The 26,405-nt window shown below is 41.1% G+C and overlaps 1 protein-coding gene across 4 annotated transcripts in view; it reads left to right on the top strand.

The window, feature by feature from the left end:
* CDK6 (cyclin dependent kinase 6) overlaps positions 1–26,405 on the top strand; it is a 106,155-nt gene that overhangs the window by 55,973 nt on the left and 23,777 nt on the right. For all 4 annotated transcript variants that reach the window (XM_079948458.1, XM_079948460.1, XM_079948459.1 and 1 more), the window contains exon 5: positions 19,093–19,202. In XM_079948458.1, coding sequence (XP_079804584.1) covers positions 19,093–19,202 — 110 coding nt within the window. The remainder of the gene's footprint in view (positions 1–19,092; positions 19,203–26,405) is intronic.

Genomic DNA, 26,405 nt, shown 5'->3' with positions numbered 1-26,405 from the left:
TATGTTGGCATGTGGAGTTTGTCTGCTGCAGCAGAAGTTGACTTTAGTTAAATGAACCCTTGCTTGGAGCATACCTTTAGTTGAAAGGTATTCAAACTAAGGCTTTGGTATAAAATAAGAAAGCTTATGTTTATTAAAGGAAGTACACTCTTGATAGGAAAGCATTCTGTAGTCCTATCTGGTTGGAGAAATGAAAAAAGCTATGCTTGTCCCTTTATTCTCAGAAGACAAATCCAAACTGACTGCTTGCCTCAAGGTCCAGAGAAAGTGTGTGAGGAGGAGCAGGGAATTGTAAACAGGATGCAACCTAAGACTTACTGGTCATCAAAGAGTTAAAGTGGTCTGCATAGAGATAAAGGTACAGAGATAGGAAGCTGGAAATCTTATCGCTCTTAACCCATGCAAACCTCTCTCAGCTAGCTGACTTGCATCCAGACTTCCAACATCATTTGGGAACAATGATATAGAACATTGCACTTCTGACACTGCTCCAAACCTTACGAGGACTCCTGTGTGCCACATGGATCCTCTGGTTTAGTTGCACATTGACACAGCTGATGCATACAATCTCCATTCATAGTATCGTACAGTGTTTCCCAGCCTTGGGCCTGCAGCTTTTTTTGGACTACAATACCCATCATCCCTGACCACTGGTCTTGCTAGGTAGGGATGATTGGAGTTGTAGTCCAAAAGTATGAAGTTTACGGCATGTAATGCCTTGAAAGAAAATATTATGAAAATGATATATAGGTGGTACATGACCCCAGTCAAGCTTGCTAAAATATATCACCTGCCAGATAACAAGTGTTGGAAATGCAAGGAAACTGAAGGAACATTCTTTCACCTCTGGTGGACTTGCCCTAGGGTTAAGGCCTTCTGGGAAATGATATATAATGAGCTGTAAAGGGTATTTAAGTATACCTTTCCTAAGAAACCAGAGGCCTTCCTTTTGGGCATTGTTGGCCAGAGGGTGTTAAAGAAGGACCAAACATTATTTATGTATGCAACAACAGCAGCAAGGATACTTGTTGCCAAACATTGGAAAACTCAAGATTTGCCCACGTTGGAAGAATGGCAGATGCAACTGATGGACTACATGGAGTTAGCAGAAATGACCGGCAGAATCCGAGACCTGGGAGAAGAAGCAGTGGAGGAGGATTGGAAGAAATTTAAGGACTATCTTCAAAAACATTGTAAATTATATGAGTGTTAAGAAGGATGAGAGATTTGAAAACAACAGGGCACCATAAAATTAGCGGAAAAGATTATGAGAATGAGTGAATTTCATGAGAAAGATAAATTTTGAATGAATATCATGTTAAAATTAGGTATTCAGGATTTTGATAAAAATATTCAAAGTTAGGGATAAAATATTGGAATTGTGTACAATAAGAATGAAAATAAGGTGATAAGTTGCTGGCTAAAGTTTTATTAACTTGGAATGTAGGAGCGAGAGACGTGAGGAAGTCCAAAAGGGAAAAATGAAGAAAAGATGGTTATTACAAGATGTAAAATCTTATGTTTGTTTTATTCTTTCGATGTTTTCTGTTTATTCTGTCTTTTTTTCTTTATTGTATTATCAAAACTCTTAATAAAAATTTATATATATAAAAAAAAACAAAAGCAGTTGGAGACCCAAGTTTGGGAAACACTGATATAATAGAACTGTAGGTAGCACCTAATAGGTCATCTACTCCAACCTCCTGCTCTAAATCATTATCATTTTCCAGCTAATGGTTCCCTTGCAGATATGTGTCCAAACTGTCCAAAGAAAGTGACTTCACATTGCTGAGCTTATCTAAATCATCAGGAAGCTCTTCCTAATGTTTAACCTAAACTCTTCTCCCCAGAGTTTAGAGTCTTCGCTTCTGTTCTTCACCTTGAGAGTGAACAATTTGTGAGTCACTTAACAGATGTTTCTATACAGGACTGAGTACCTCATGTTCTAGGAGCTGTGCACATAATGAAGTTACAGAAAGTCCCCTGTCAGGGTTATCATTATGATCAGTCGACATGTGAACTCTCTGTCATTTCCTACAGCGGTGCAGTATATTGAGGCCAGATAAAGAATTATTTCTTGAAGTATCAATTCTTTCCCAAGATACATCCTCATTCTCTGACGACAAAGGAACTCCTCTAGTGGAACAGAAAGAGCCGTGAAAGTAAGGCAGCATAAAGCCTAGTTGACTGGGTGCTGCAAACCGATAACTTCAAAGTATTTTAGCTGCAATGATTACTTCCCAAATAGTAAAGCATTCTTTTGGCAGGTAAACCTTCTGGGCATATTTCTGTCATTTGTTATCCCTTGATGCTTCCTCTGATAAATGAATGAAAGCCTCAGAATAAATCGACACATGTTTATGTAGACAATACCAGTCCCGGAGCTAGGAAATCGGAGCAATTGATAGTCCTATGTTGAACATCTGGGCTTTTATTTATTTAATTTTATTATAAAGCCTTTTATTTATTTTTATACATTCATATTGTGCCTTTCTTCCATTGTGGAACCCGGTTGGGGGTGTATGTGGTTCCCAGGTTCTTAACCTATCCGAATACTGACCAGAACCTGTCTTGCATAGCTTCAACAAGGTGGTGGCCTCGCTTGCCTTCGGGCCATACGCTGAACCATCTACATATTCTGCAAGTTTACTCTTATTAATAAATCAGAGAAGCTATGGCCCTCCAGATGTTGCTGGACTAAAACTATTTATCATCCCTGATCAGTGGTCATGCTGGCTGGGACAGCTGGGTGTTGGAGTCCAGTTATATTTGGAGTCTTCTCAGATTCCTAAGATCAACAGTATACAATCAGGTTCATATAATCAGCAGTAGAGTTCATATATTAACATATATAGTTAATATATGTCTATTCAACTGTATTTTTCATCTCATGTGTGATTTCACTCTCCTTTACTGAAGATATACCATTTGCTGTATTTGTATGGCAACCAATGCTATGGTTAACGAATACCCAGTCTGAAACTTCAATGCAACAAAAGCATGGATAGTTTTAAACAATTTGTTTCATTACAGGCTATCTTTACCTTGTGTAATTCAAACGGTAGAAATTTTAAATAAGTAGAGTCCCATCCATCGTATCAGTTCTTGTGGGAAAATATGCTTCAGTGACTTACTGGCACTGGCTATGGAATGTGGCATTTAAAAGTACCTTTTTACAGTGGGAAAGAATTTGGTCGAGAATAAACAGTCTGACCTTGTTAAATGGACCAAAGTCTGTACAGATCCTAGTTCCAGAAAGCTAGTTTCTACTAGACTGTGAAAGAAAGCTCAGTTTGCAATTAATGTCATTAGGAGTGGGAAGGCTTTGGAGAGTCCTGCGCACTGTGTAAAGCTAAATGTTTCACATCAAAACTGTGGAATTAAAAAGCCATATATAGCATTATTGTCTTGATATAATCACATTTGAAAGACGTGGTTTATATTTATATTTGGAAATAGAAATTGAAAACTAATAATAATAATAATAATAATAATAATAATAATAATAATTTCCACCCCCTTTTGTGGAATGCTCTCCCCAGGAAGGTTCCTCTGGCCTTCATTATACACCTTTAGGCGCCAGGCAAAAACATTCCTCTTTAACCAGGTCTTTGGCTGATTGACATCCAGTGCCCTTTTAAATGTGCTGTGGAAGGGGGATTATTGGTCTCTTTCTGTTCTTATGTTTATTGTGCATTTTGTGTTTTTTATATTGTAATTTTATGTTGTGAATCGCCCTGAGGTCTATGTGTATAGGGCAGTATGAAAATGTAATAAATAAATAAAAATATGAGAATCTGGACCATAGGAAGCAGCCTTATTTCAAGTCAGACCACAGCTCTGTAGAGGTGGTTCAGGCAGGAGTCTTCCCCATCCCTACCTAGAGATACCAGGGATTGAACCTGCAAAACGTATGCTCTCTCACTGAAGCTGTGGTATACAGAAGTTCTTAGAAAAATACAGATCTACTTCGTTTTGCAGCACTAGCAACAGAACTCTGAGACATCCCAAAGCCCTTCAGCTGTATAGATTAGGAGTCATATGATGCAAGAATCTGCAGAAATTAATTTACTGTTTCAGACAATTATCCTGAAGGGATCTTCCTAAGTAAACATTCTAAATATCAAAAGAGTGAGAAAATAAAATATATACTGAATACTTTGATAAATAGTTATTTCCCCTAATGAATATGTTAATTCACATTAAACTTCCACCCTACATCTTCTACATTGAAGACAAACACAAAGGATTCATTCAGCTTCTCTTCGGTCTCCTTTTCCTCCTTTTGGACACCTTTGACTCCCTTGTTGTCCAAAGGGCCAACTGCCTCCCTTAGCCGGTTTCCTGTTCCTAATATATTTAAAGAATTTTTTTTATTATTGGTCTTTTAGTTTTAGTCAAGAAAGTGAAATGTGGTATATTAACATAAAATGGTTTCAGCTCGGTACAAGTCAAGAGTTAGGGTAGAGTTTACCTTTGGCCAAGTTTAAAGGCTGTATTAAAACATAACAAAACAGAAACAGCAGCAAAGAATGCTTCTTTTGAATCTCTGCATTGTTTCCAGATTTTTATAACCAGTGTAAACATTACCTGAACTTTATCTGAGCTTCCTGAATTGCCTTTCATTTTGTAACACCAGCATTTACCATACAAAGGTTGACATAGTTGCCAAGAGCAAGCAAACTTGCCTCACCAAGCAAGCTTAGCATTGAACAGATTGTGTATTTGCAACCATTCTCAATGTAGTAACTTTCTGAAAGCTACAAGCACAGTAGCAGACTGCAAACCAATAGCTGTTCTTGCCTTTCCCATCCTTTCTAAATGTGATTTGGGTTACTGTATTGTTGGACAACCATAGTCATCATTTGACTTTGACTGGATATGGGCATCTTACCTCAACTCCCCAATGCTTTCAGATCCCGGCGACTAGAGTGCTTTCCCCTACAAGGCCCTTTTCTATTTCTGATTTAAACTAATCAGATTGTAGAATCATCTTTCTACATAGGGATATCACCAGCTGGATTGAGATCTAGGAAAGTTCCCACTGATTTTTGTTGTTGTTGAAATCACTACAAATGACATTTACATATGCATAGCCTGACCTCCATAACTGCACCAGTGCTTAGGCATAGATCTGAATATACAGAGCATTTGGCTTCTCAGAAGAGAGGAGGAAGTGGTGCAGTTTTAAAAGGAAAACCTTAATAATCACAGGAACGAGAGGAGAAGGAATGGAGTATTGATTTGCCATGGTAGCCCAAAATTTAAATGTTTTGTCTCCTTGGATCTCTCTTTGGCATCCAGGTTCCCTTAGCCTAGGTGTGTGTGTGGGGGGGGTGTATTCAGTTTCCTAATTGATCATAAGGCATTCGATTTTCTTTTTATATCCCTGCTGCTTGGTTTACTGCATAGCTGAAATTCTTTCCCAGTGAATATGTGAAATATTATAGCCTGGATTAGCAATTAATGTCACAGATGACATACCTTTGTTCTACGCATTACTGAAGGTAGGTGTCCAACAAGGAACTTTTCCATCTCAATGATTTTTTTTTTTTAAGCCAACCACAAGACATGCCTAATAGGTATAGACAAGTGGGAACCTGTGAAAAAAAATCCATTGTTTGTGCACTTTGCTCCTGTCTTTTACATTGATGTTGCTGCGTTCCCATCCCCCTTCCGTGCATGTGTGAAATATGGGGTCTTCTTTTAGCTCTGTGATTTAGATTTCAAATTTCTGTTCATTGCATGAACAATTCTGGTGCTTTTGATGTATCTGAAATATATGAACTACATAAGATGGCACAGACAGCGGGAAGGGCTGTAGCTCAGTGATAGAGTGTTTGCCTCGCATGCAAAAGGTTTCAGGTTCAATCCCTGGCATCTCCAGGTAGGCCAGGGAGAGACAAAAACAAAATAGGACTAATAAAATAATACTAGTTACTCTGACCTGGTTTGCATGTCACATTAAAGCATAGTTAAAATAAACCATGGTTTAATGTGAGCAAGCAGCGGGCTGGTGGTGGATGTTACTGAAATATTGGACCACCACTGCTCCTTCTGCTACTGGGAAATGTGTACTGGTCTGGCTTGTCATGTTGCCTAAACCTAGGCTTGTGATTTGTTTCCTTCAAACTAGCCACATTCAGTAAGCCAAGAACAAACTTTATACGTATATTCTGTAGCAATACTACTAGCGATATGCCCATATTGCATGGCCTTAACAGTGGGGGATTTGGAAACCACGGCAATTGCTCAAATGTCCAGAAAACAGCGTGGGATTGTCATACTAACTGGTTTTACACATCAGTCATAGCTTAGTAGCAAGTGAAGCGAATGAAGAGTGAGCCTGGTTTGTTGTTAGATCCTGGGGGAGAGGGAATGGCTGTATGCGTCAGTAGATTAGCCGGCTGATTAAGAAGAGGAAGTATATGTTGTAATTGCATGTTGATGAAAAGCGTTTTTAATCTCCCATTGCTATTATATCTGGAGCGAGGGGGAGGGGAAACATGGGGGGAGGGGTGGGAAATCTATTTAAAATACCAGACTAATTAATACATTCAAGAGAATGTTACAGACATATTTATAAGCCCTGGAATTTCCCCTCCTGTTTAGCTCTGCTTGCAACCATGCATAATGGCAATCTGTGGTCCATTCCATATCCCAAAGAGCAAGCGAATGGAGAGGTGCAGGGTGGGGAGGGGTGCAGAGAGAGCTCCCTCAGTCCCCTCCCCTCTGGTCCTCTGCTGCTGGTGCTTTTCCCCCATGGCTTTTCATGTCAAGACTTCCATAATTAAAGGGAGGAAAGTAAATTAATTACATGAATATTAAAAGGTTACTCATCCGTTTTAACATTTGGTCACTAGTTGGCTAATGAAAAGGAACTCGGGGGGCTGGAGGCCTGCCATGCTGCTTCTCCGCTTTCTTTAGTAGGCCACATGCTGAAGCAATGATTGTGCGTGACAGATTCTGGAAACAAAGAGTCTGCGCGCAGCTCATCCAGACGGAGCATGCTTTGCTAAATTGCACCAATAGCAGGGTGGCCTACAGGCAAACAAAATGGTTAAACAATACATAATAAAAGTTTTTATTTGGTATTTCCTGTGAGGCCGTGCCAGTTGCCAAGGGGTGTTCTCTATTTCCACCTCTCTACACCCCCCACCCACCCCCCAAAAAACTTTGGTTGTATTAATTGTTGACCACAGCTGGCAAAGAACCAAACTAGCAGGGACAGATAAGGAAGGAGGGGAGGGGTGGGGTAATGGCATCTGGACATTGAAGAGCGGGGGGGGGGGAGAGCACAAAAAATTACAGCATATATCTGGAATTTTCCAGCTAACGATGTGCGGATGTGGTAGTGCTAGAGAAAAAGAGCCAAACTGAGACGGCTTTGTTCGGTAAGAGAGAGGCCCCCTGTAACATTCCTTTTAGCTGTGTATATTTTGGCTTCAGTTGTTCAGTGTTAACTATATGCTGTGTATGGAGCACATCAGTTGTTAGCTGCATGTATGTATAGAGATAGATAGATTTTGTTGCAATCGATAAAAGATCGTCTATGGCACATGAAAAATTTGGTAAAGGGACACCTGGAGCTGCTCGGGGTGTTTTGCTATTTGTATAATACTAAGGGTTGGGGGCAGATGCAAAAAATGCAAGACTTCACAGCAACAGCTGCCTTTAGGGGACACACAGATGCAATGAATGCTGCCTTTTTAAAACCCATCAATGAAGTGAAAGAATTTAGAGCTAGCTGATGTAATGAAAAGACCAGTGACTTAACATAGTTGCTTGGGATAAAAATAGGAAGTGAAGAAACTGATATAACCTTTTCTGTTCTGTTCTTTATTCCTAATCATTAAGCAATTGACTCTTTGTTAAACAGGGAAGTTTTACAGTATGCTGAGTGATTATTCACAATAGCCCTATCACCACCACCCCTGGCAGTAATCATAGCAAGAAAATCGGGAGCCAAAATGATTTGCTGTTGTTGTGGGGAAGACGCTGAAGGAAACCACAACAACTAATTCGAAATACGCTGTTAAACTGCAAAAAAACAAAACCCAGAGAAATTGAAAGAACAGAAAGCAAAGGTTAAGAGTCTTAAGGGTACCATATAAAATGTGTAGGCGTAAAGACGTCACCGACCTACGCCTCGGACTGCATGTTAAAGTTGCCAACTTTAGTAGCCTCCAGGATTATCCGGCCCTCAGAAGTCAGGCTAGGATCCAAGGAGCTGCTTTAGACATTGCCAAGGAGCTTCAGCATCCCTGTATAATTGTTGTAAACTCCGCCCTTTGAATGGGAGACTCCCATACTGTAACACATATTGCTTTTTGAGAGCCCCCTCCTTTTCATTCTGCTTGCCGTGCTGCGTAGGGGGCTGCCTTTTAAGAACTACTGTTGGGGAATGTTCGTAGCTTAGTGGTGGAGCATCTGCCTTGCATTTAGAAAGTCCTAGGTTACAGCATCTACCAGGTAGAAGTGGGAGAGATTCCTGTCTGAAACCCTGGAGAGTAGCTGCCTGTCTGTGTAGACAATACTGAGCAGGGATGGATCTAATATAACATTCCTACATTCCTTGAGTGCCTGTAGTTTCCTGTTTCCATCATAGTAGCAGTGAAAATCTATGCAAGTTTGCTCACAAGTAAGTAGATAAATAGGTACCGCTCCGGCAGGAAGGTAAACGGTGTTTCCGTGCACTGCTCTGGTTTCACCAGAAGCGGCTTAGTCATGCTGGCCACATGACCCAGAAAAACTGTCTGCGGACAAATGTCAGCTCCCTCGGCCAGTAAAGCGAGATGAGCGCCGCAACCCCAGAGTCGTTTGTGACTGGACTTAACTGTCAGCGGTCCTTTACCTTTTTTTAAGTCTTTCTATCTTGAGAGGGGCTTATTGCATAGGATTGCTCTGCCAGCCTTCTCTGGTCTATGGCACCCAGTTCAGACACCTTAGATGATAGCTGGACCAAATCAGAGCTGCCAGATCTTCTGATTTTCTCTCTCAAGGATTGTGGGTATTTTCCTAAACCATAATTGTAAAATGTTAAAACGCTTAACATTGCAGTGTACATAAAATTTAGAAAAAAAGATAGAATTACTTACAGTCCAAAGGGCTTGTACAAAATAAAGCAGGGAGAAGGAAGAGAAAACAGGAACATAATATGCAAAGATGAGGTCAGCTCATTGTCCGCTCTGTGAAACGCTTCCGATGCTCCTGAGTCATTTTTGGTTATTTTGTTTATTATTATATTAATAGCCCACATTTCCTCCAGGGAGCTTAAGGTGGAATGCATGGTTCTCCACCAGCCCTCCATTTTATCCTCACAGCGACCCTTTGGGGTAGGTTAGTCTGAGAGACTATGACAGGCCCAGGACTACCCAATGAGCTTCATGGTTAAGCGGGGATTTGAACTCTGGTCTCTCAGGTCCTAGTCCACACTCTGACCTCTACACCTCACTGGCTCTCTTTCCATATCAGCTCCCACTGAAGAACCATCAGCCACCTGAGCATTTAGCCAGCAACCTCCATAACAAAACTCTGGCTGTCACCAAGGAAAGGTAATGGGCAAAACATTTTGGAAAAGTAGGCTTCGTGATTATGAGATGTTACTTACTTGGGTGGTTGAAATCACAAACAAGTATCACAAGGTGTTTGTCCTGTCCCATCTAGATTGCTGCAAGGAATGGCTGTATTTGCAAGTGCTTGCCTGCTAAGCCTGACTGCCTTTCATTTCATTTCATTTCATTTCATTTCATTTCATTTCATTTCATTTCATTTCTTCCTTTCATACTCCTATGCTAACCTTGAATGATGAAACATCATTGGGAAAGTGTGCGGTAGAAGTTGGGAAGGGGGAAGAGCCAAGCAGGGGTAAAGACTGACAGTCTTTTTCTTGTAGGGCTTCAAATATCTTTAAGAGCAGCATGACAGGCAGGCCTCTAACAGGTGAAGCTGTAGCTAGCTTGGAAGTTTAAATGATGGAGAAACTCACTGCAGCCAAACATTGGCAACCCTTGCAGCCGTACATGCAGGGAGATTGTAGCGGCTGAGCAGGTGTGAGAGGAAGCCACAGCATGGAGGCTGTGGAAGTTAGATTGCTTTATAAATTAATGTGCCCATCAAGTTTTGTAGTTGGGAAAGGCTGCAGAACATGCAGCAAGTTTGGTTAGCAAGTAAAATTTCGTAAACGTTTGAGGAAAGCAATCAGCAGATGTGTAAGGCAAACTGGGAATAGAAGGGTGACTTGTTTGCTCTGCTTTGCTTATCCAAAAAAGGAGAAACTGAAATCTGTGAGGTGCACCTAACTCCTCTCTGTGTTGAATCCTCCCTTTTTGCTTCAGTCTGTCTTTAATTTCAAGACCAATTCCTTTAGTGAGAATATGCCAGGAGGAGGAATCACCACCACCAGTTCCAGCAGTGCTCATTGGCTAGGCAGGAAGAAAGCATTTCTTCCTAAATTGGATGCTTCCTTCTCTCCTGCAGACTCAATATGCTGTTTCACAACCCTGTAATCTAAAGTCCATTGTTTGCTCTTGGGAGAACCTTCACGCTTTGTGGCAAACAGAGGGGGGAAAGAGGGAGTGTCTACCTCTGGCTGGAGTGACCTTTTGGGAGGAGAGAAAGGGAGCTCTCTCCTGTGACCCTGATAGTCTGCTGGGAGTCTGCTGTTACCCCAGCATTCCACGGCTGCCACAGCCTGACAGGTTTATGCCCGGAAGGGGGCAACTGTGCTTCCACGGGAAGGCATTTCCTTCCTAAAGCTCTTGTGCCCACAGTCTCCAAAGGGTTAACAAGGGAGCTACTTTGAAAACAGAGGCAGAAGGTCATTGGCGGCAACAGCAAAGGCTTGTGGAGCCTGCCATTAAGAGCCTTTGACCCTGCATTTCCCACCCAGGGGATTGTAAACATTGGCTTGCAGCCAGGGCGCTCTAAAGAACTCCTCTGTCCTGCCAGCATACATGGTTACAGGTTTTAGTGGAAACTGCAACACACCAGAGTTATTTCTGCATGTCCAGAGAACACTTCTGTTCCAGGGGAAGAGATGGGGTTGTGGGGGAAAGGGAGAGAAATGTGCCATCGCTATGCTGGAATTTGAAAGCACAGAGATAGGCTTGTTTCGTGGTGCTTCGCATGTAACATAGCTGCCTTTCTCGAAAACTTCCTCAACTTGGAGGAATGTGTAGAATGCTGTCACTTTATCAGTAGCCATAAGAGCCCTTTTTATCTGGTGTTTGTTAATAACTAGCAATATCATTCTTATCTTGCTGCCCTTTAGCTGGATGTTATGCTCTCGGACATGAACTAGAAACATGAAAGCGCTTATTACCTTGAACATTCTTTGGCATTGCCTTTTTGTCATTGACCCTTCAGCATGTGAAGAGAAGGTGCTTTTCCAAAATGCATAATAAACAAGCCTGTTCCAGACGTAGCTAAACAGGTTTTAATTTCAAGTACAATGGTTGCAACTTGAATTTTAGATATATCAGAAGCTGTGATGGGAAACTTCTTCAGGATTTTAATTAGAAGGAAGGCCAGATGTGGCCTGGCCCCTTACTTTTTGTGATGGCCCCTGTTACTGTTTCTACTTTTTTGCCAACTAATTTTTATTCATTTTCCAAATTTCTAGCACATCAATGCCAAATGAAAACTAATTTAATCCAATTTTTGTCTGTTGCTGTTTTTAAAAGACTAGAGGGAAGCTATGATTTGACTAAAATTTGGGGAGTCAGGAAGTGAAGCTTGTGGGTTTTTTAATTTTTAATTTTCCCTCATAATTTGTTCATTGTCTTTGTTGATCTGCTAATTTTAAAACTTGTTTGTTTGTTTGTAAATGAATAGTGTGGTTTGATAGTTTATATGGCTGTGCATGGCTCCTCAGTTGTGCTTCTCAATCTTGGGAACCATTCTGCTAAATTTGGAGACTGTTGGTTCAGTTTGGAACTTTTAGGTCTATCATCTTGATTCAAAATGGAAGTGAAGCTTGTGGGTTTTTTAATTTTTAATTTTCCCTCATAATTTGTTCATTGTCTTTGTTGATCTGCTAATTTTAAAACTTGTTTGTTTGTTTGTAAATGAATAGTGTGGTTTGATAGTTTATATGGCTGTGCATGGCTCCTCAGTTGTGCTTCTCAATCTTGGGAACCATTCTGCTAAATTTGGAGACTGTTGGTTCAGTTTGGAACTTTTAGGTCTATCATCTTGATTCAAAATGGTGTTAAACAGTATTCAAACATAGGCGAAAACCAACTCCTCCATCTTGGGAACTGTCATGCCACATATGCTGATAATATCTCAAGAAGCATCTGGATGGACAGACAGACAAACCACTTTCCAAAATACTTAGAAGAGCAACCAATAAGGTCTCTAAGGCATGCTTGGAATTAGTATGTGGTATCTAACAGTTGGCTGTGGGTGTTACAGCTTCAGATAGGCTTGACAGTGGACCAGAAATAAATGTGTTGGCCTGCTTCTGTGGCTTTAGATAGAATGCATTATCATCTACCAATGTCTGTAGATCAGTCTACTGTTAAAGCACAAGAGTATGGGTTTTTAAAAAAAGAAAAGAAAAAGGACATTCTAGCTGAAGATGCAGAAGATGGTGATTAAATTTGATTAGATTTATATCCTGCCTTTCCTTCCAAAGGAACACATGGCATCAAACGCACAAGCGATCAAACATCTAACAACAATTTCAATACAGAACATGTCTATTTAAAAGGCCTGTCTTCAGTATGTGCTGAAAAGGCAACAGAGATGGCATCCCTCACAAATGAAGCTTGTGTGGTCAAGAATAAACATGAGGAAGTGAGGCCTAGCTGTGCTTTGGCCAACCAGTGTACTTGATCCTCTCTGCTTGCTCGCTCTTGGTTCTAGCAAGAGAAATCTTTGGTGACCAGTGCCATGTGGGCTTTAGGGTGGCCAAATGCAAAAATAGAGCAGGACACCTGCCCCCTGGCTACTTGTGTAAAATAGGGAATGCCATCTCCTGTTTTGCATCTGGCCACCCTAACTTCACTATATTGTGACCTGCACCAGTTCATCATCTAGATGAAGTCCGTATTACTAACCTAATACTATCCATTGCACTGCATACCACTGATTGCAAGGAATGCCAAGGTAAATATACTTGCCTCATGCAGAGTAAACTGTGAAAGCTATTTGAATGCATGCTTCTCCCCTCAAATTTCCCATAGTGTGCCCTTTCTCATGAAGACCTCAAGAAGCAACCTCTCTGCTAGGAAGAGTTATCATGGCAATTCCGCACCACAGAAAAGAAAGAAACGTGAATGAACTATATATAGTTGTTTAATGGGCTTTCTAATTTTTATACGTATATTTTAAAAAATCCATTCCTATTAAAAATGGTTAGATTTTCTAGAATTAAGTGCAATACAAGCTTTGAAATATACTGGTAGTCTTACTTATGTAATCAGGGCTTGGTTAGAAAATTTAAACTGCAGTTCTGTCTAGTAACAATTGCATACACGTGCGTAATGCATGAAACTTGATGAAAAAAAATCACTATATCGAGATGAAGTGCCTTCCGCTAGTGTTTATATATACACATGTTCATGTGCATTGAGATACCTAGAAATACTTTAGAACAGCACCAACATTCTAGGGATGTGGTTCTTCCTAGAAATGTAGCATAAAGTTCTGTTTAGTGTTTTGGTTAAACCATCAAAGGAAACAAATAGTTCTTATATTTAACTCTCATAGCTGTTCAATTTTTCTTTCCTTTTCAAGATGCAGATGTTCTAATGCAACACATAAAACTATGCTTATTAAATTGGAAGTGCTGTGCAAGACAATAAGAAAATACAGTTGAAAAAATAATTCTCACACACTGAACCTTAAAAGTAATTTATGCCCCATAGAATCAAAAGTAGCGTCAGGGGTGGGATTGCCTTCACAAACTAATAATTAGAAAATATGGTTTGCTTTCTAATAACATTGTTTGGAGTGAAAGTTACCAAGTACAGAAACAATTATTTTAGTTTTGTTAAAAAGTCCTAGAACTTAGTTGCTGTGGTGAAGATGGTGCAAGGAACAGTTAAGGAAATATAAAGGTTTTCCATATCCCAGAGAGGTGAGAAAAGCAAACTGTCAAGTATAGTAATTTTAGTCTTATTAGTGAAAATCTGAACATGGTTGTTCAGATAAATACTGCTGAGTTTAATGATACTTTCCCCTTAGTAAATATGTTTAGGATTGCTGTCTTACAAACCCTTGCAAATTATCTTTTCTCAAGTAGAAGTATAATTGAACTTGAGATTAGCAAGATGCCAGGTGTCTATTGATGCTGACATGCCCCCACCCGCTATTATCATTGACCATTGGGCATACTGACTAGGCTGATGAGACCTTTAATCCTGCAACATCTGAAGAGCCACAGGTTCCCTGCAGGCACAGCATTGGACTAGAGTCTAGTTCATGTACAAGGCTATCTTTATGAATGAATTCATTCTTCAAAGAGCCCCGAACCATATAGACTAACTGCATGAATGCACTATCCTCCCTAAAGGTCAAGAGCAGTTGACAAGACACAAAATGTTCCTTTTGAGCGTACAAAGTCTTACAGTGCTGGCTATCTTCTCATAACATGAAAGCAGGTACAGCATTAACAAACACATCAGTGAATGAAGAAATGTAAACCAAGAAAGAATCCACGCCTCTGTTCTTTGTTTTGGTCTTATTCTTTGTATAGAGCCCTTTCATTTGTTAAAAAAACCAGCAAGATAATTGCATCATAGAGGAATCATAAAGAATTATAGAATTGCAGAGTTGGAAGGGACACTTAGAATCATCTAGTCCAAACCTCTGCAGGGCAGGAATATGCAGCTGTCCCATACAGGATCAGACCTTGGTGTTATCAGCACCATGATCATGATTTGGTAGATCAGTTGTTGATTAGCAGTTGTGGAATAACTGGATAACTATGTGGAAATCCTTTTGATTTGCTTTTATTTTTTATGTTTGTGATATATGAAATTGCTGTCCATTACATGGAGGTATTCCCCAAATACTCTTTTCAGTGCCAAATGCCTGGTGTCACACTTTTGCATTATTCTCTCTCTAATCTAACCATGAAGTTAAATGGAATCATGTGATGAATTAAACATGCTAACCAGGTACGTCAACACTCTGTTTTGGGTAATGTTAAAGCCTAAAGCTTGGGTTTATGTTACAATGCAAACTCGTACCACAGAGAGAAGGCACAGAATAAAATTGATTAACCATTTTGATTGTCGCTGAGATCCTAAGAAGCTAATAAGAGAGTTTCTACTGACTCCAGCAGAACTAGATTGCACCTTTAGGCTGCTATACTAAACACCGCTACTTAGGGAATAAGCTCCATTGAGCATCTAGGTATAGGATTGTGCTATTGTCAACCTTGCTGTTTGGCTCTGCCTTACCTGTATAGTTAAATCTGTACAGTGGTACCTTGGAAGTCGAACGAAATCTGTTCCAGAAATCCGTTCCACTTCCAAAACGTTTGAAAACCAAAGTGCAGCTTTTGATTGGCTGCAGGAAGATCCTGCAGCCAATTGGAAGCCACAGAAGCCCCATCGGACGTTCGGCTTCCAAAAATTGTTTGAAAACCAGAACACTCACTTCTGGGTTTCGATCGTTGGGGAGCCAATTTGTTCGGGAGCCAAGGAGTTCAAGATCCAAGGTACAACTGTATTACTTTAAAAACAGATCTTATTCTTAGGAGGGTACCTGGTTTGTCCTTCCTTTAGCATGTCCTAGCACTCAGGGGCACTTCTACATACCCATAATGATGTAATGCCATTGTTTTCTTTTAGAGATGAAACATCCCTCTTTTCTGGCTTACCTAAGCAAACACTTTTGTAAGTGAAAAATAGAAATAAAACCAATGCAGAAGAGGAAGTTCTGCTCTGGTGTTGAGCTCACCATATCCTGCCTTCAGAATAATTTCCATTTCTGCTTATCTGTTTCTGTGAATGGAATGTCCACAAATATTTATTTGGTTTCTCTGGTGAAAAAGGGATGAGGCAGAGGGAAATGGTCTTCATGAATCAGTCACTGCAGATTCACTGCATCACTCTGAGTTGTTTGGGGTTGTTGTTTTTTTTAAGTGAGAAAAATATCCTGTGGTTATTCTTTGCATGCAAGTTCCTTGAAGGCAAGCGGAAACATTTTACCATTCTTAACATACAGATTACACACCCTGAGAGACCCCTCCACACTGAAAAATTATACTGAAACACTGCAGATCTGATAATTGAAATGCAACCTGCTCTTTCCCTGTAAAAATTGTGTGCAATTTCCAAATTAATAATTTTTGCCTCCCCACTTCTCTAATCCATTACCCACCTTATAACATGTATTTAAATATATAAAATACAAGGAAGAACAAGCTTGCAATGCAAGGCCTTTCCAAGGTTTTATCTCTTTTGAGGTAATGCTTCTAAAAGAAAGGAAATTACATATCCTGACATTCAAATTACAGCACTGGTTTCTGGGAAATGCTGCCCCCCACCCCCGCAAAATTTCATGCTGGCAACAGGAATTGCTGTGTGGAATGAAGGTGTGCAAATGTCTTTGGCATCTCAAGGCTGGTGCCCATGACATCACTGGTGAAAAACTACACAACTTCTCCGTTCACATCCCGTTTTGTGAACTGTTTTAAAATGATCACAGTTCAAGGATGCATTCCATCCGGCCAGAACTGAGGGTGTGAAACAGGACCAGTGAGTGGTGCATTCTGGGAATATGGCCTGAGGCGATAGACGGGAGGTGCCTAGGTAGAGCCTATTTAGCTCTCAGGAATCTACCTAGTCTGCTAGAGAGCTACACACAGCTTGTGGACCTGAGGGCCCCCAACCTTGCTTTTGAGTGTTTTTCTTCTTCAGTACTGTGAACATTATCATGGCTGCTCTCTGCAGCATGACACACACATCCCTCCCATGGAATCTGTTTGCATAGATGGAATACTATACAACTGGGACTTGATTGTAGCTCACACGAGTGTTGTGACAATAACATGGGAAGATTGTGGAAACAGAAATCACAGCTGCACCTTCCCCCCCTTTTCTTTAAAAAGAAACACATTCGAAAATACATACAGTGATACCTTGGTTTTAGAACAGAATGCGTTCTGGAAGGCCATTCAACTTTTTCCAATGGGCTCCCGATTCCAATGGGCTCCCGATTGTGCAGGCGCACCAGAAACAATAGCGGAAGCCGCATCGAACGTTCGGCTTTCCAAAGAACGTTCGAAAACCGGAACAGTCACTTCCGGGTTTCGATCGTTCAGGAGCTGGAACGTATGAGTGCCAAGGCGTTCGACAACCAAGGTACAACTGTATATGCTAACAAGAAGAAAGTAGTCAAAGTGTATCTGCTTACTGTGTGGCCTTCCTCTCAAAGAAAAGAGGTGCAGCATGACTGTCACAAAAGTTTGTGATACATCAACTAGTATAACATTCATTTACATTGTCCCATTCGTGAAGAAAGGGACACCATTTTTTCTGCTTCTTCCCTGAAAACAATAAAGGGAATAAGCAAACCATAAGGGGATAAGCAAATCTGTCAGTTTTGATTCCTCCCAGTTTCTTGTTTTTCCAGCCTGAAGTTCAATTCTTCAGATTTCCACATCAGTTTGTGATTTCTTTTAAGTACAATTCCTCTTGGAACTTCAGCATTTCAGTGTTTTTCCCCCCTAATACACATTTTTATGCAATTTTGCTAATACAGTAGAATGCATTTTTGTATTTTGTATTTCATGAATATATGCATTTTTATGTACAATTTACCCTAGTAGGTGGGGTTTTGCACACATTGCTAAGCTGGAGAAGTGCATTCCAAAATTTGGAGAAGTGTGAATTTTGGAATGGCTGCCTTTTGGTTTGCATTTTGTTTAAGCGGGGGCGAATTAGGTAGGTGTGCATTTAAAAGTGAACTGGGCTGAATTTCTCTCCCATCCCTAGTGTGAACCAGTTGTGGGCACAGACACCGCTCCAATGTGTAACACCACTTCAGTCATTTGACAAAAGCTGAATGCTGTGGATCAGTGGCAGTGTGCCTGTTCAGAGAGCTAACACAAGTTTACCAAGGAGCCTCATGCATGAAAGAGTCATTTGAATCATCCTAAAGAATCACCAATTTAACACCTTCCAAGCTCAGAAAGCGAATGGGATTATAGTTACACCATCCTGCTGTTGCAACACCAGTTTAGATGGTCATTTATGTCAAAAGTTCAACAGTCTCAGCTTTCTTTTGCCCTTAATTTATTGAATTGTTCCTAAAACAGATGTTGTAAGATCAAAGTGCTGAAAGGGCTTTTAACCAATTTGACCACTTGTGTAAATATCCTTGAACTCCCCTCATTTATCCCTTCAACATGTCCATTTTATATATGTTCTGTATGTTTATTCTGATTTCAGGTGGGTCTGACCAGCAAATTAAGCTGATGTGGGTGAGAGGAGGAGTCTTCCAGAAAGCTCATGTCATTATTATAATAAGAAGGCTGCTTTTAGCATTCATTTCTAAATCTGAGCAGTACATTCTCTAAAGCTCCGATAATAGTTTCCTTTTCACCCTAGTAGCTGTAAGTGTTGGTATATCTCACAACTATTACAAACTTTATTTCCAAATTCTTCCATTTATAAATTTATAACAATGTTGTTTTAATTTTAACTGCCCAGAAAACTAAAAACATATCTGTTTACCCAAGTCTGTCCTCACCAATATTAACTTGTCTGTCATGTGGCAGTATCGCTTGAGATGGTATTTTCATTTAAATTTTGTAATTACTGTATAGTTTTGTTTTGCCTGTTTTATATGTTTTTATATTTGTAAACGGCTTTGGATACATGCAATATAAAGCAGTATTTAGATGTTTTTTGAAATATATAAAATAAATAAACAGCACCTAGAACTCAGCACTTATAAAAATGAAAGAGCTACGAGCCACTGAAAGTCTCCAGTCCAGCAATGCATTTTTGTTTTAGCCAGTAACCCAGCACTGTAAAGCAAAGGTGGCTTTTCCTTCTCCTAGTGATTACCACACATATTCTTTCAGATATATTCATTTTGCTGAATCCCACTCTGCTTTTTGTTTTGCAGGTTGTCACTCTATGGTACAGAGCTCCTGAAGTTTTGCTTCAATCCAGTTATGCAACGCCAGTCGATCTTTGGAGCGTTGGCTGCATATTTGCAGAAATGTTCCGTCGAAAGTAAGAAATGATTTAATTTTTTTAACCATGGTGGGACAAATGCTAAGGATTTGCCACAGCTGTTGCTGGCATCCCATTTTAAAATCTTTACATTTGTAAAGGCCCGTTTGTAAAGAGATGTGCTGGGTTAGGCTGCTACGGCCATGTCTGTCTTCCTCATATTCAATGCCTGTGGGCCCCGTACCTGACAAGCACATGTTGGGAATAAAGAAGATGGTGGTGAATGCAGCCATGAGGGTTTCAGGCAGTGGACTAGCTTACCGTATTTTTCGCTCTATAAGACACACTTTTTCCCTCCTAAAAAGTAATGGAAAATGTGTGTGCGTCTTACGGAGCGAGTGTAGGCTGCGTGGCTATCCCAGAAGCCAGAACAGTGAGAGGGAGTGCTGTGCTGAGCCTTCATCCCGCTGCCCTGGAGAGGCTTCGGACGGCTATCCCAGAAGCCAAAACAGCAAGAGGCTATCCCAGATTCAAGATCCCTCTTGCTGTTCTGGCTTCTGGGATTCAGAATAATTTTTTTCTTGTTTTCCTCCTCCAAAAAACTAGGTGCGTCTTATCGTCTGGTGCGTCTTATAGAGCGGAAAATACGGTAACTCATGATACTTGGCCAGTTCTCATTATTGCTGCTCACTGTCCACCTGCTCATTGAGGCTCCATGCCTTGCTTTAGTGTCTATAAAGGAGGGCTAAAGGGTGTTTTATCAGAGTGAGGCATTCTGGGCGAGGTGGTCAGGAGAGTGGTTTGCCGCAGTGGCTAGAAAGGTTGTTAGAACTAAGCTTTTTCGAATCTTAAACATTTCTAGCCCGACAACGGCACAGAAACTCTCCAAGCTGCTTCACCCAGGATGCCTGCAAGGCAGGGAATTGGGAGAAAAAACAGCATTGCAGCTAACACAAATATGGCAGCAAAACAAGGCGGGGAAGGTGAAGTGGAGGGGGGGGGGAGGCAAGATGTGTGGTAGTAGCAGGGGCAATAGGTGGGGCAGTGGGCAGTGGCAGCAGCAAAGCGGGGGGCCCACTGCCCTATCAAACCTGGTTCCAGCCCTGAGATTTGAAGATCTGTTTTAAAGTTTTCGTTCTGTTGCAGCATTGTTCCTGCCCATTGTTTTGTTCTTGGTATATGTAAATTAGATTGCTGAGATGTTGATAAAGGGGACCTTTGTAGAACTCTAGAAAGAATATTGAAGGTGTCACAACTGGCTTTAGGAGATCATTTTTGCCTGCATGGAACAAAACTTTTAATATCTTGAAAAAGAAATGGCAGGGCTCTCTTTTGATTGGAAACCCCAACTTTTGATTAGGCAATATTCCCTTTTTTAAAATATATAAAGGTAAAGGTAAAGGTATCCCTGCCCGTACGGGCCAGTCTTGACAGACTCTGGGGTTGTGCGCCCATCTCACTTAAGAGGCCAGGGGCCAGCGCTGTCCGGAGACACTTCCGGGTCACGTGGCCAGCGTGACATCGCTGCTCTGGCGAGCCAGAGCCGCACACGGAAACGCCGTTTACCTTCCCGCTGGTAAGCGGTCCCTATTTATCTACTTGCACCCGGGGGTGCTTTCGAACTGCTAGGTTGGCAGGCGCTGGGACCGAGCAGCGGGAGCGCACCCCACCGCAGGGATTCGAACCGCCAACCTTTCGATCGGCAAGTCCTAGGCGCAGAGGCTTTAACCCACAGCGCCACCTAGTGGCTCTTTAATTACTCTGTAGTGGAAGAAATACACTCTGCATCTGCTTGGGGAAACTCATCTGTTCTTACTACGAATCTGCTAGGGTTAAGCCCACTGAAAACAACTGCCAGCCAAGTCTGAGCACAGTGCAATCTAGCACAAGTAAAGTCCTTTCCACAAATGCTAGTACATAACACCTCACAGGTGATAGTGATCATTGACCATATGTTGCATGTGAATAAAACTGTAATTTTTGGGGAGGAATCCTTTTGTTATTGTTTGCTGCAGCAGGTACCATCTTAAAAGGAGCATTCACTCATTTGAGTGAGAGGAGGGTAAATGTTTCTTGGTTGCTGCCATCTGTACTTTTTAAAAGCTTTATATTAAAAATAATGATCATCATTTTTTTAAAAAAAAATATGTTATCTGATTAATTGATGGTACCTCTTTAGTTGATCAAAATATTTTTGGTGAATCAATCTGATTAACTCAATAATTGATTCATTAGATTAATTTAGGAATAGTCTGTTTTCCTTTTTTTTAAATAAAGTAAAACTCTGATTTCTGATTTCAAAGTAGACTTGAGTGCAAATGTTTGCATGTGAAACAGAGTTAGATAAAAATAGACTATCTTCTGGAGCTTCCAGAAATAGTTTTACAATCCTGGTCTTAAAACCCAGGAGAAAATGGTTGAAATAAATAGAAGTGCAGTTGACTGGACAGCTACCAACCACGTTCATACCCTGGTAACCTACAACTTCATTGTTAACTATTTGATGTACAGACATTGTCACAGTACCGCATTGAATATTTTCAACTCGAATTGTTGTATTTATATAGTTTTGCAATAGCTATGGCCTAAGATGTGTTATTTCTCTAAAGGCACGTTGCAAGAAAACAAAAACGAAAAGCTGGCAATATTATAGTCTTAGTATCAATAAACTGTGAAGTTTTGCAAACACCCATGGATTGTTTCTGAAGTGGCTATTTAAATGCAACTCTTACTTCTGTTAGCTTTATCGTGAGCTGCTTTTGACTAGTTATTTTAGGATGGAAGTTTGACTGTTGGGTCAACATTGAAACAAACTTAATTTGTTTGTTTTATTATCATGGTGACTTATACTTCCTTTTTCTCATCTCCTCATTGTTCACATTATTTAAAGGATTTCAGGTGTGGCTTTGTTCTTCTGTACTTTCCCACTGTTTGGTATGCTGCTGTTGAAGCCATTTTGGTGGGATAAGAATTTCTGTAGAACTGCGTATTCTCAAGAGGGCCAATGCATGAGGGACTTGCTCTTTTGCCACATTTTGCAAGCCCTTTTAATGTTCTCTTTAATGCTAAATGGTCAAACTCCAGAAGTGCATTGTGTCCACCTCAGGCAAAAAAGACAACTTTTAAAAAAAAAAATGGTCTAGGGGAGTGGGGAACCTTTTACAGAACAGGGGCTGCATTTCCATCTGAGTAGCCGTCTAGAGGTCACATGTCTGTGGTGGGCGGGGCCTCAGGTATAAGTGGGTAAAGCAACAAATACCTCTAGCCAGACAGGCATAAACACTCAAGGAAGGTGTGAAGTATACCTGGTGACTGGTGTATCTGAGGAGAGGGTGTGGCCTGCGGACAGTCCTGAGGGCCAGATAGAGAGGCCTTGAGGGCCACCAGGCCAGAGGCACCACATCCTTGGTTTTAGGGAATGTAGGGCCAATGAGGAGAGAGAACTGGCAGAGCTGAAAAGCAGGTTGCCAAGAAGTCAACTCAGAAGCAGGAATGGGAACGAGGCAAAGAGAAGCTTGATATGAGATGAGACTGGAGGAGAGGAGAAGGCAAAGGTATGCAGGGAGAATTAGAAACTGGGGAAAGAAATACAGTCATGCCTCATGTTGTGTCCGCTCCAGGCTACGTCTTTTCAAGTTGCATCCTGCGGCAACCCAGAATAGCCTCCTCCTTACACATAGATGGGCTGCTGTGTATGTTACTTTCGGCATACACCATGACAGAAATATTCTAGCATAGCAAGTTTGCGCTGCCAATTTCTCAGAGCCTAATTTCCCAGAGTCGTTTATTTACCATAACTCTAAAAGTTTCGGGAATAGTAGGAGCTTGGTGACCGGCTGAGAGTAGTCAATGTCATAGCAATAACAAAGCAACCACATATATGCTTTTATATGAAGCCCACACTATTTTGATATATTGGATACTAAAGGACAAATGTGTCTCCATAAGCTATCAAGAAAACATTAAATTTCTGCTGCATTCAAATTATATTTCTGAAGTTGAAACACCTTGCTTTTAGCTCTGTTTGTGTATCCTGGGGCAAAGACTTGGAATAAAAAATATCGCTTTTCAGCAGACCTGTATGCCTTGCTGCCCTTTTGTCTGGTAGGGAAGCATGATTCAAGCTGTCATTGTTATTCTGTTACATTGAGAGGTCACTGGGTTAAATTAGAGGCCTGTGTTCATTCAGCCTTGATGGTATGAGTCCAAGACTCCAGAAGAAAAGCTGAAATAACCAATCTAATAGGCTGGCCACCTGTCCAGTGATGAATTAAAATTCAGACCAGGACTAGCTTGAAAGTACTAGAAGCCTCCATTGCATCTATATGCCCATGAAAGATAGAACAAAGGGTTGGGGGATGAGCTTAAACGCAGAAAAAAATAGAATCTAGATGTTTCTCAGAAGAAGGGTTGCTCTTCTAGTGTAGATCTATACTGTAGTGAACATTTAGAAACATCTCTTGGTTAAATTTTTCTTACTTTTACTAAAATAGTTTTGAAAATGGATAGCACCAGGTCCAACTCAGTTACAAGGGATTTTGGGTCAGTAATAGCAAAATGAGATCTGAAGTTGGTATAGATACTGATTTAGAATATTCAAATGGCCACTTTTTCTCTGAATTAATAGGGAAATGGTGGGATCCCCTTGTATTTACATTTTTCTGCTATGCATATTTTACAAAAACCAACCAGATAAATTGGGACATTATTTTGTTCTTTTTCTTAGCTCCAGGAATGATAATGATAATATTTTATTATTTATATGCCACACATCTGACTGGGTTGCCCCAGCTACTATGGGCAGCTCCCAGCAAAAAAGAGTAAAAACCCAGTACAACTTTTGTCTTGTTTTTCACTACAAAAATTATACCTCACACCTGAGTGCATTTAACTTAGGTTAAATTGATGCTTTCTTTGTGGGGCTACCCATAAGGTTGTCCCAGAAACTGCAGCTAGTGCAAAATGCAGTGGCCCATCTACTCACTGGGGCAGATTGTCACCATCAGGTTCTGTCATTGCTCAAAAACTTGAAATGCCTGTCAATTAACTACCAAGCTAAATTCACCCTTATGCAGCTTGGATCCAGGATACCTAAAATACTGTCCTATCCCTTCTAGATCAAATCAATTCCTGTGCTCTGCAGAAGAGGGTCTCCTGCAGATACCACCTCATCATGAAGGCCATTCCATAAAATGTTGGAACTGGACTTTTAGTGTGGCAGCGCCTGTCCTTTAGACCTTTCTCACACCGTATACCAGAGGGACACTGTCTTTATTTTTATTTTATTTTTTGGCTGCCTATTGAAGATCATTCTCTTTCAAGTGAGGGATTGTCTTGTTTAAGTGAAGATCTTTCAGCCTGCTCTCTAATCCGCAGTTGCCTACAAACTGTGTTTTTATGTTTCACTGTTGATGATCAACATCTTTATGCGCCCCCTTGCCCAGCTTGTCCGGAGTTTTGGGCTGGGTTGCCATCAGTATGCCGATGACACCCAACTCTGTCTGTTGATGGATAGCCATCCTGACTCGGTCCCAGACACACTGACCAGATGTTTGGAAGCTGTGGCTGGATGGTTACGTGGGAGCCGGTTGAAGCTAAATCCTTCGAAGACAGAGGTCCTGTGGCTGGGACGGGACAATATGGGATTGAGGGGGCAACTCCCATCTCTTGCAGGGGCACAATCAGTGCCAGCACCATCCGTTAAGAGTTTGGGTGCAATCCATCTCCGCCAAGCTAAGCAGTTGGCTCCTTACCTCTCTCGCCCTGACCTAGCCACTGTGATCCATGCGACAGTCACCTCCAGACTGGATTATTGTAACTTGCTCTATGTGGGGCTGCCCTTGAGACTGACCCAGAAACTCCAGCGGGTGCAGAATGCTGCAGCGAGACTCCTTACGGGGTCTTCGCTGCGAGATCACATTCACCCGGTGCTATACCAGCTGCACTAGCTCCCGGTGGAGTACATGATCAGGTTTAAGGTGCTGGTTTTAACCTTTAAAGCCCTATACGGCCTAGGACCCTCGTACCTACGGGACCGCCTCTCCTGGTATGCCCCACAGAGAAACTTACGGTCTTCAAATAAAAACATCATGAAGGTCCCAGGCTACAGAGAAGTTAGGCTGGCCTCAACTAGAGCCAGGGCTTTTTCGGCTGTGGCTCCGACCTGGTGGAACACTCTGTCACAAGAGACTAGGGACCTGGTGGAACACTCTGTCACAAGAGACTAGGGCCCTGCGGGACTTGACATCTTTCCGCAGGGCCTGCAAGACAGAGCTGTTCCGCCAGGCCTTTGGCCAGGGCACAGCCTGACTCCCTCCTTCGGCAATCTTCGCAGAGCTCTGGCCCAATGGTGGCCAGTGGCTTGAATTTAATTAATTTTATAATGAATGATTTTAGAGTGTTGTTTGTGCTGTACTTTTGTACTGTTTTATTGTTGTTAGCCGCCCTGAGCCCGGCTTTGGCTGGGGAGGGCGGGATATAAATAAAATTTATTATTATTATTGTTGTTGTTGTTGTTGTTGTTGTTGTTAAATTACTTCAGGATGGTTTATGGGAAGTGCTTCATAAATGAAATAGATAAATATATAAACTTAAGTAAGCTGCAGTGAATTCATTGGGATGAAGGGGCAGCTTCAGCTGAAAAGTTTGGTGTTGGCTGAGGTGGTGAAGGCACCATGAGAGTTGTGTCTCGGTCATGTTTACTTTTCATGTGAATACTCTGGCATAGCACATGGCCAAGCTTTAGTTCACCACCTCATAAAACGTGGGGTGGTGAACCAACAGGTGGTAAACCTCTTGTCATATGTCTGTGATGGGTCAAAAAGTCATCTTCCCAAATAAATCATCCCATGGGGCTTAATCTCTTCAACTGTTTGTTTGAATCTGTCCTATTTCCATTTGAGCATGTTTGGGAAAAGTGCGCCCTTTCATCTATCGTTATTTTTGCTTCAACTCATTGGTCTACTCTTGTTCTTCCTTCAGAATTGCACGTCTGATATGTCTATGGGATATGCTCTCATTCATAGCAATAAACATTTAAGTACAATTAGATTGTATAATGAGTGTTGCTGTCTTGGTGTTAAACTGGTGCTTCCCTCAGCAAATCTGTTATGTGTGGACAATGTTACCTTCTAAACAGCTTAGTTCAACAAGGTTTCTTAGATGCAGGTGAATGGGTGATTAAAGATATGTGTACGCATATATATGATGTCCACATTTTATGTATTTGCAGGAAACACTAACACTTCCTATAGCTGTCATAAT

Source organism: Podarcis cretensis (assembly GCF_951804945.1).
Source record: "Podarcis cretensis genome assembly, chromosome: 12".
In the NCBI taxonomy this organism is placed as follows: Eukaryota; Metazoa; Chordata; class Lepidosauria; order Squamata; family Lacertidae; genus Podarcis; species Podarcis cretensis.
The sequence above is the reverse complement of the archived record's forward strand: the minus strand, read 5'-3'. Positions and strand labels throughout refer to the sequence as shown.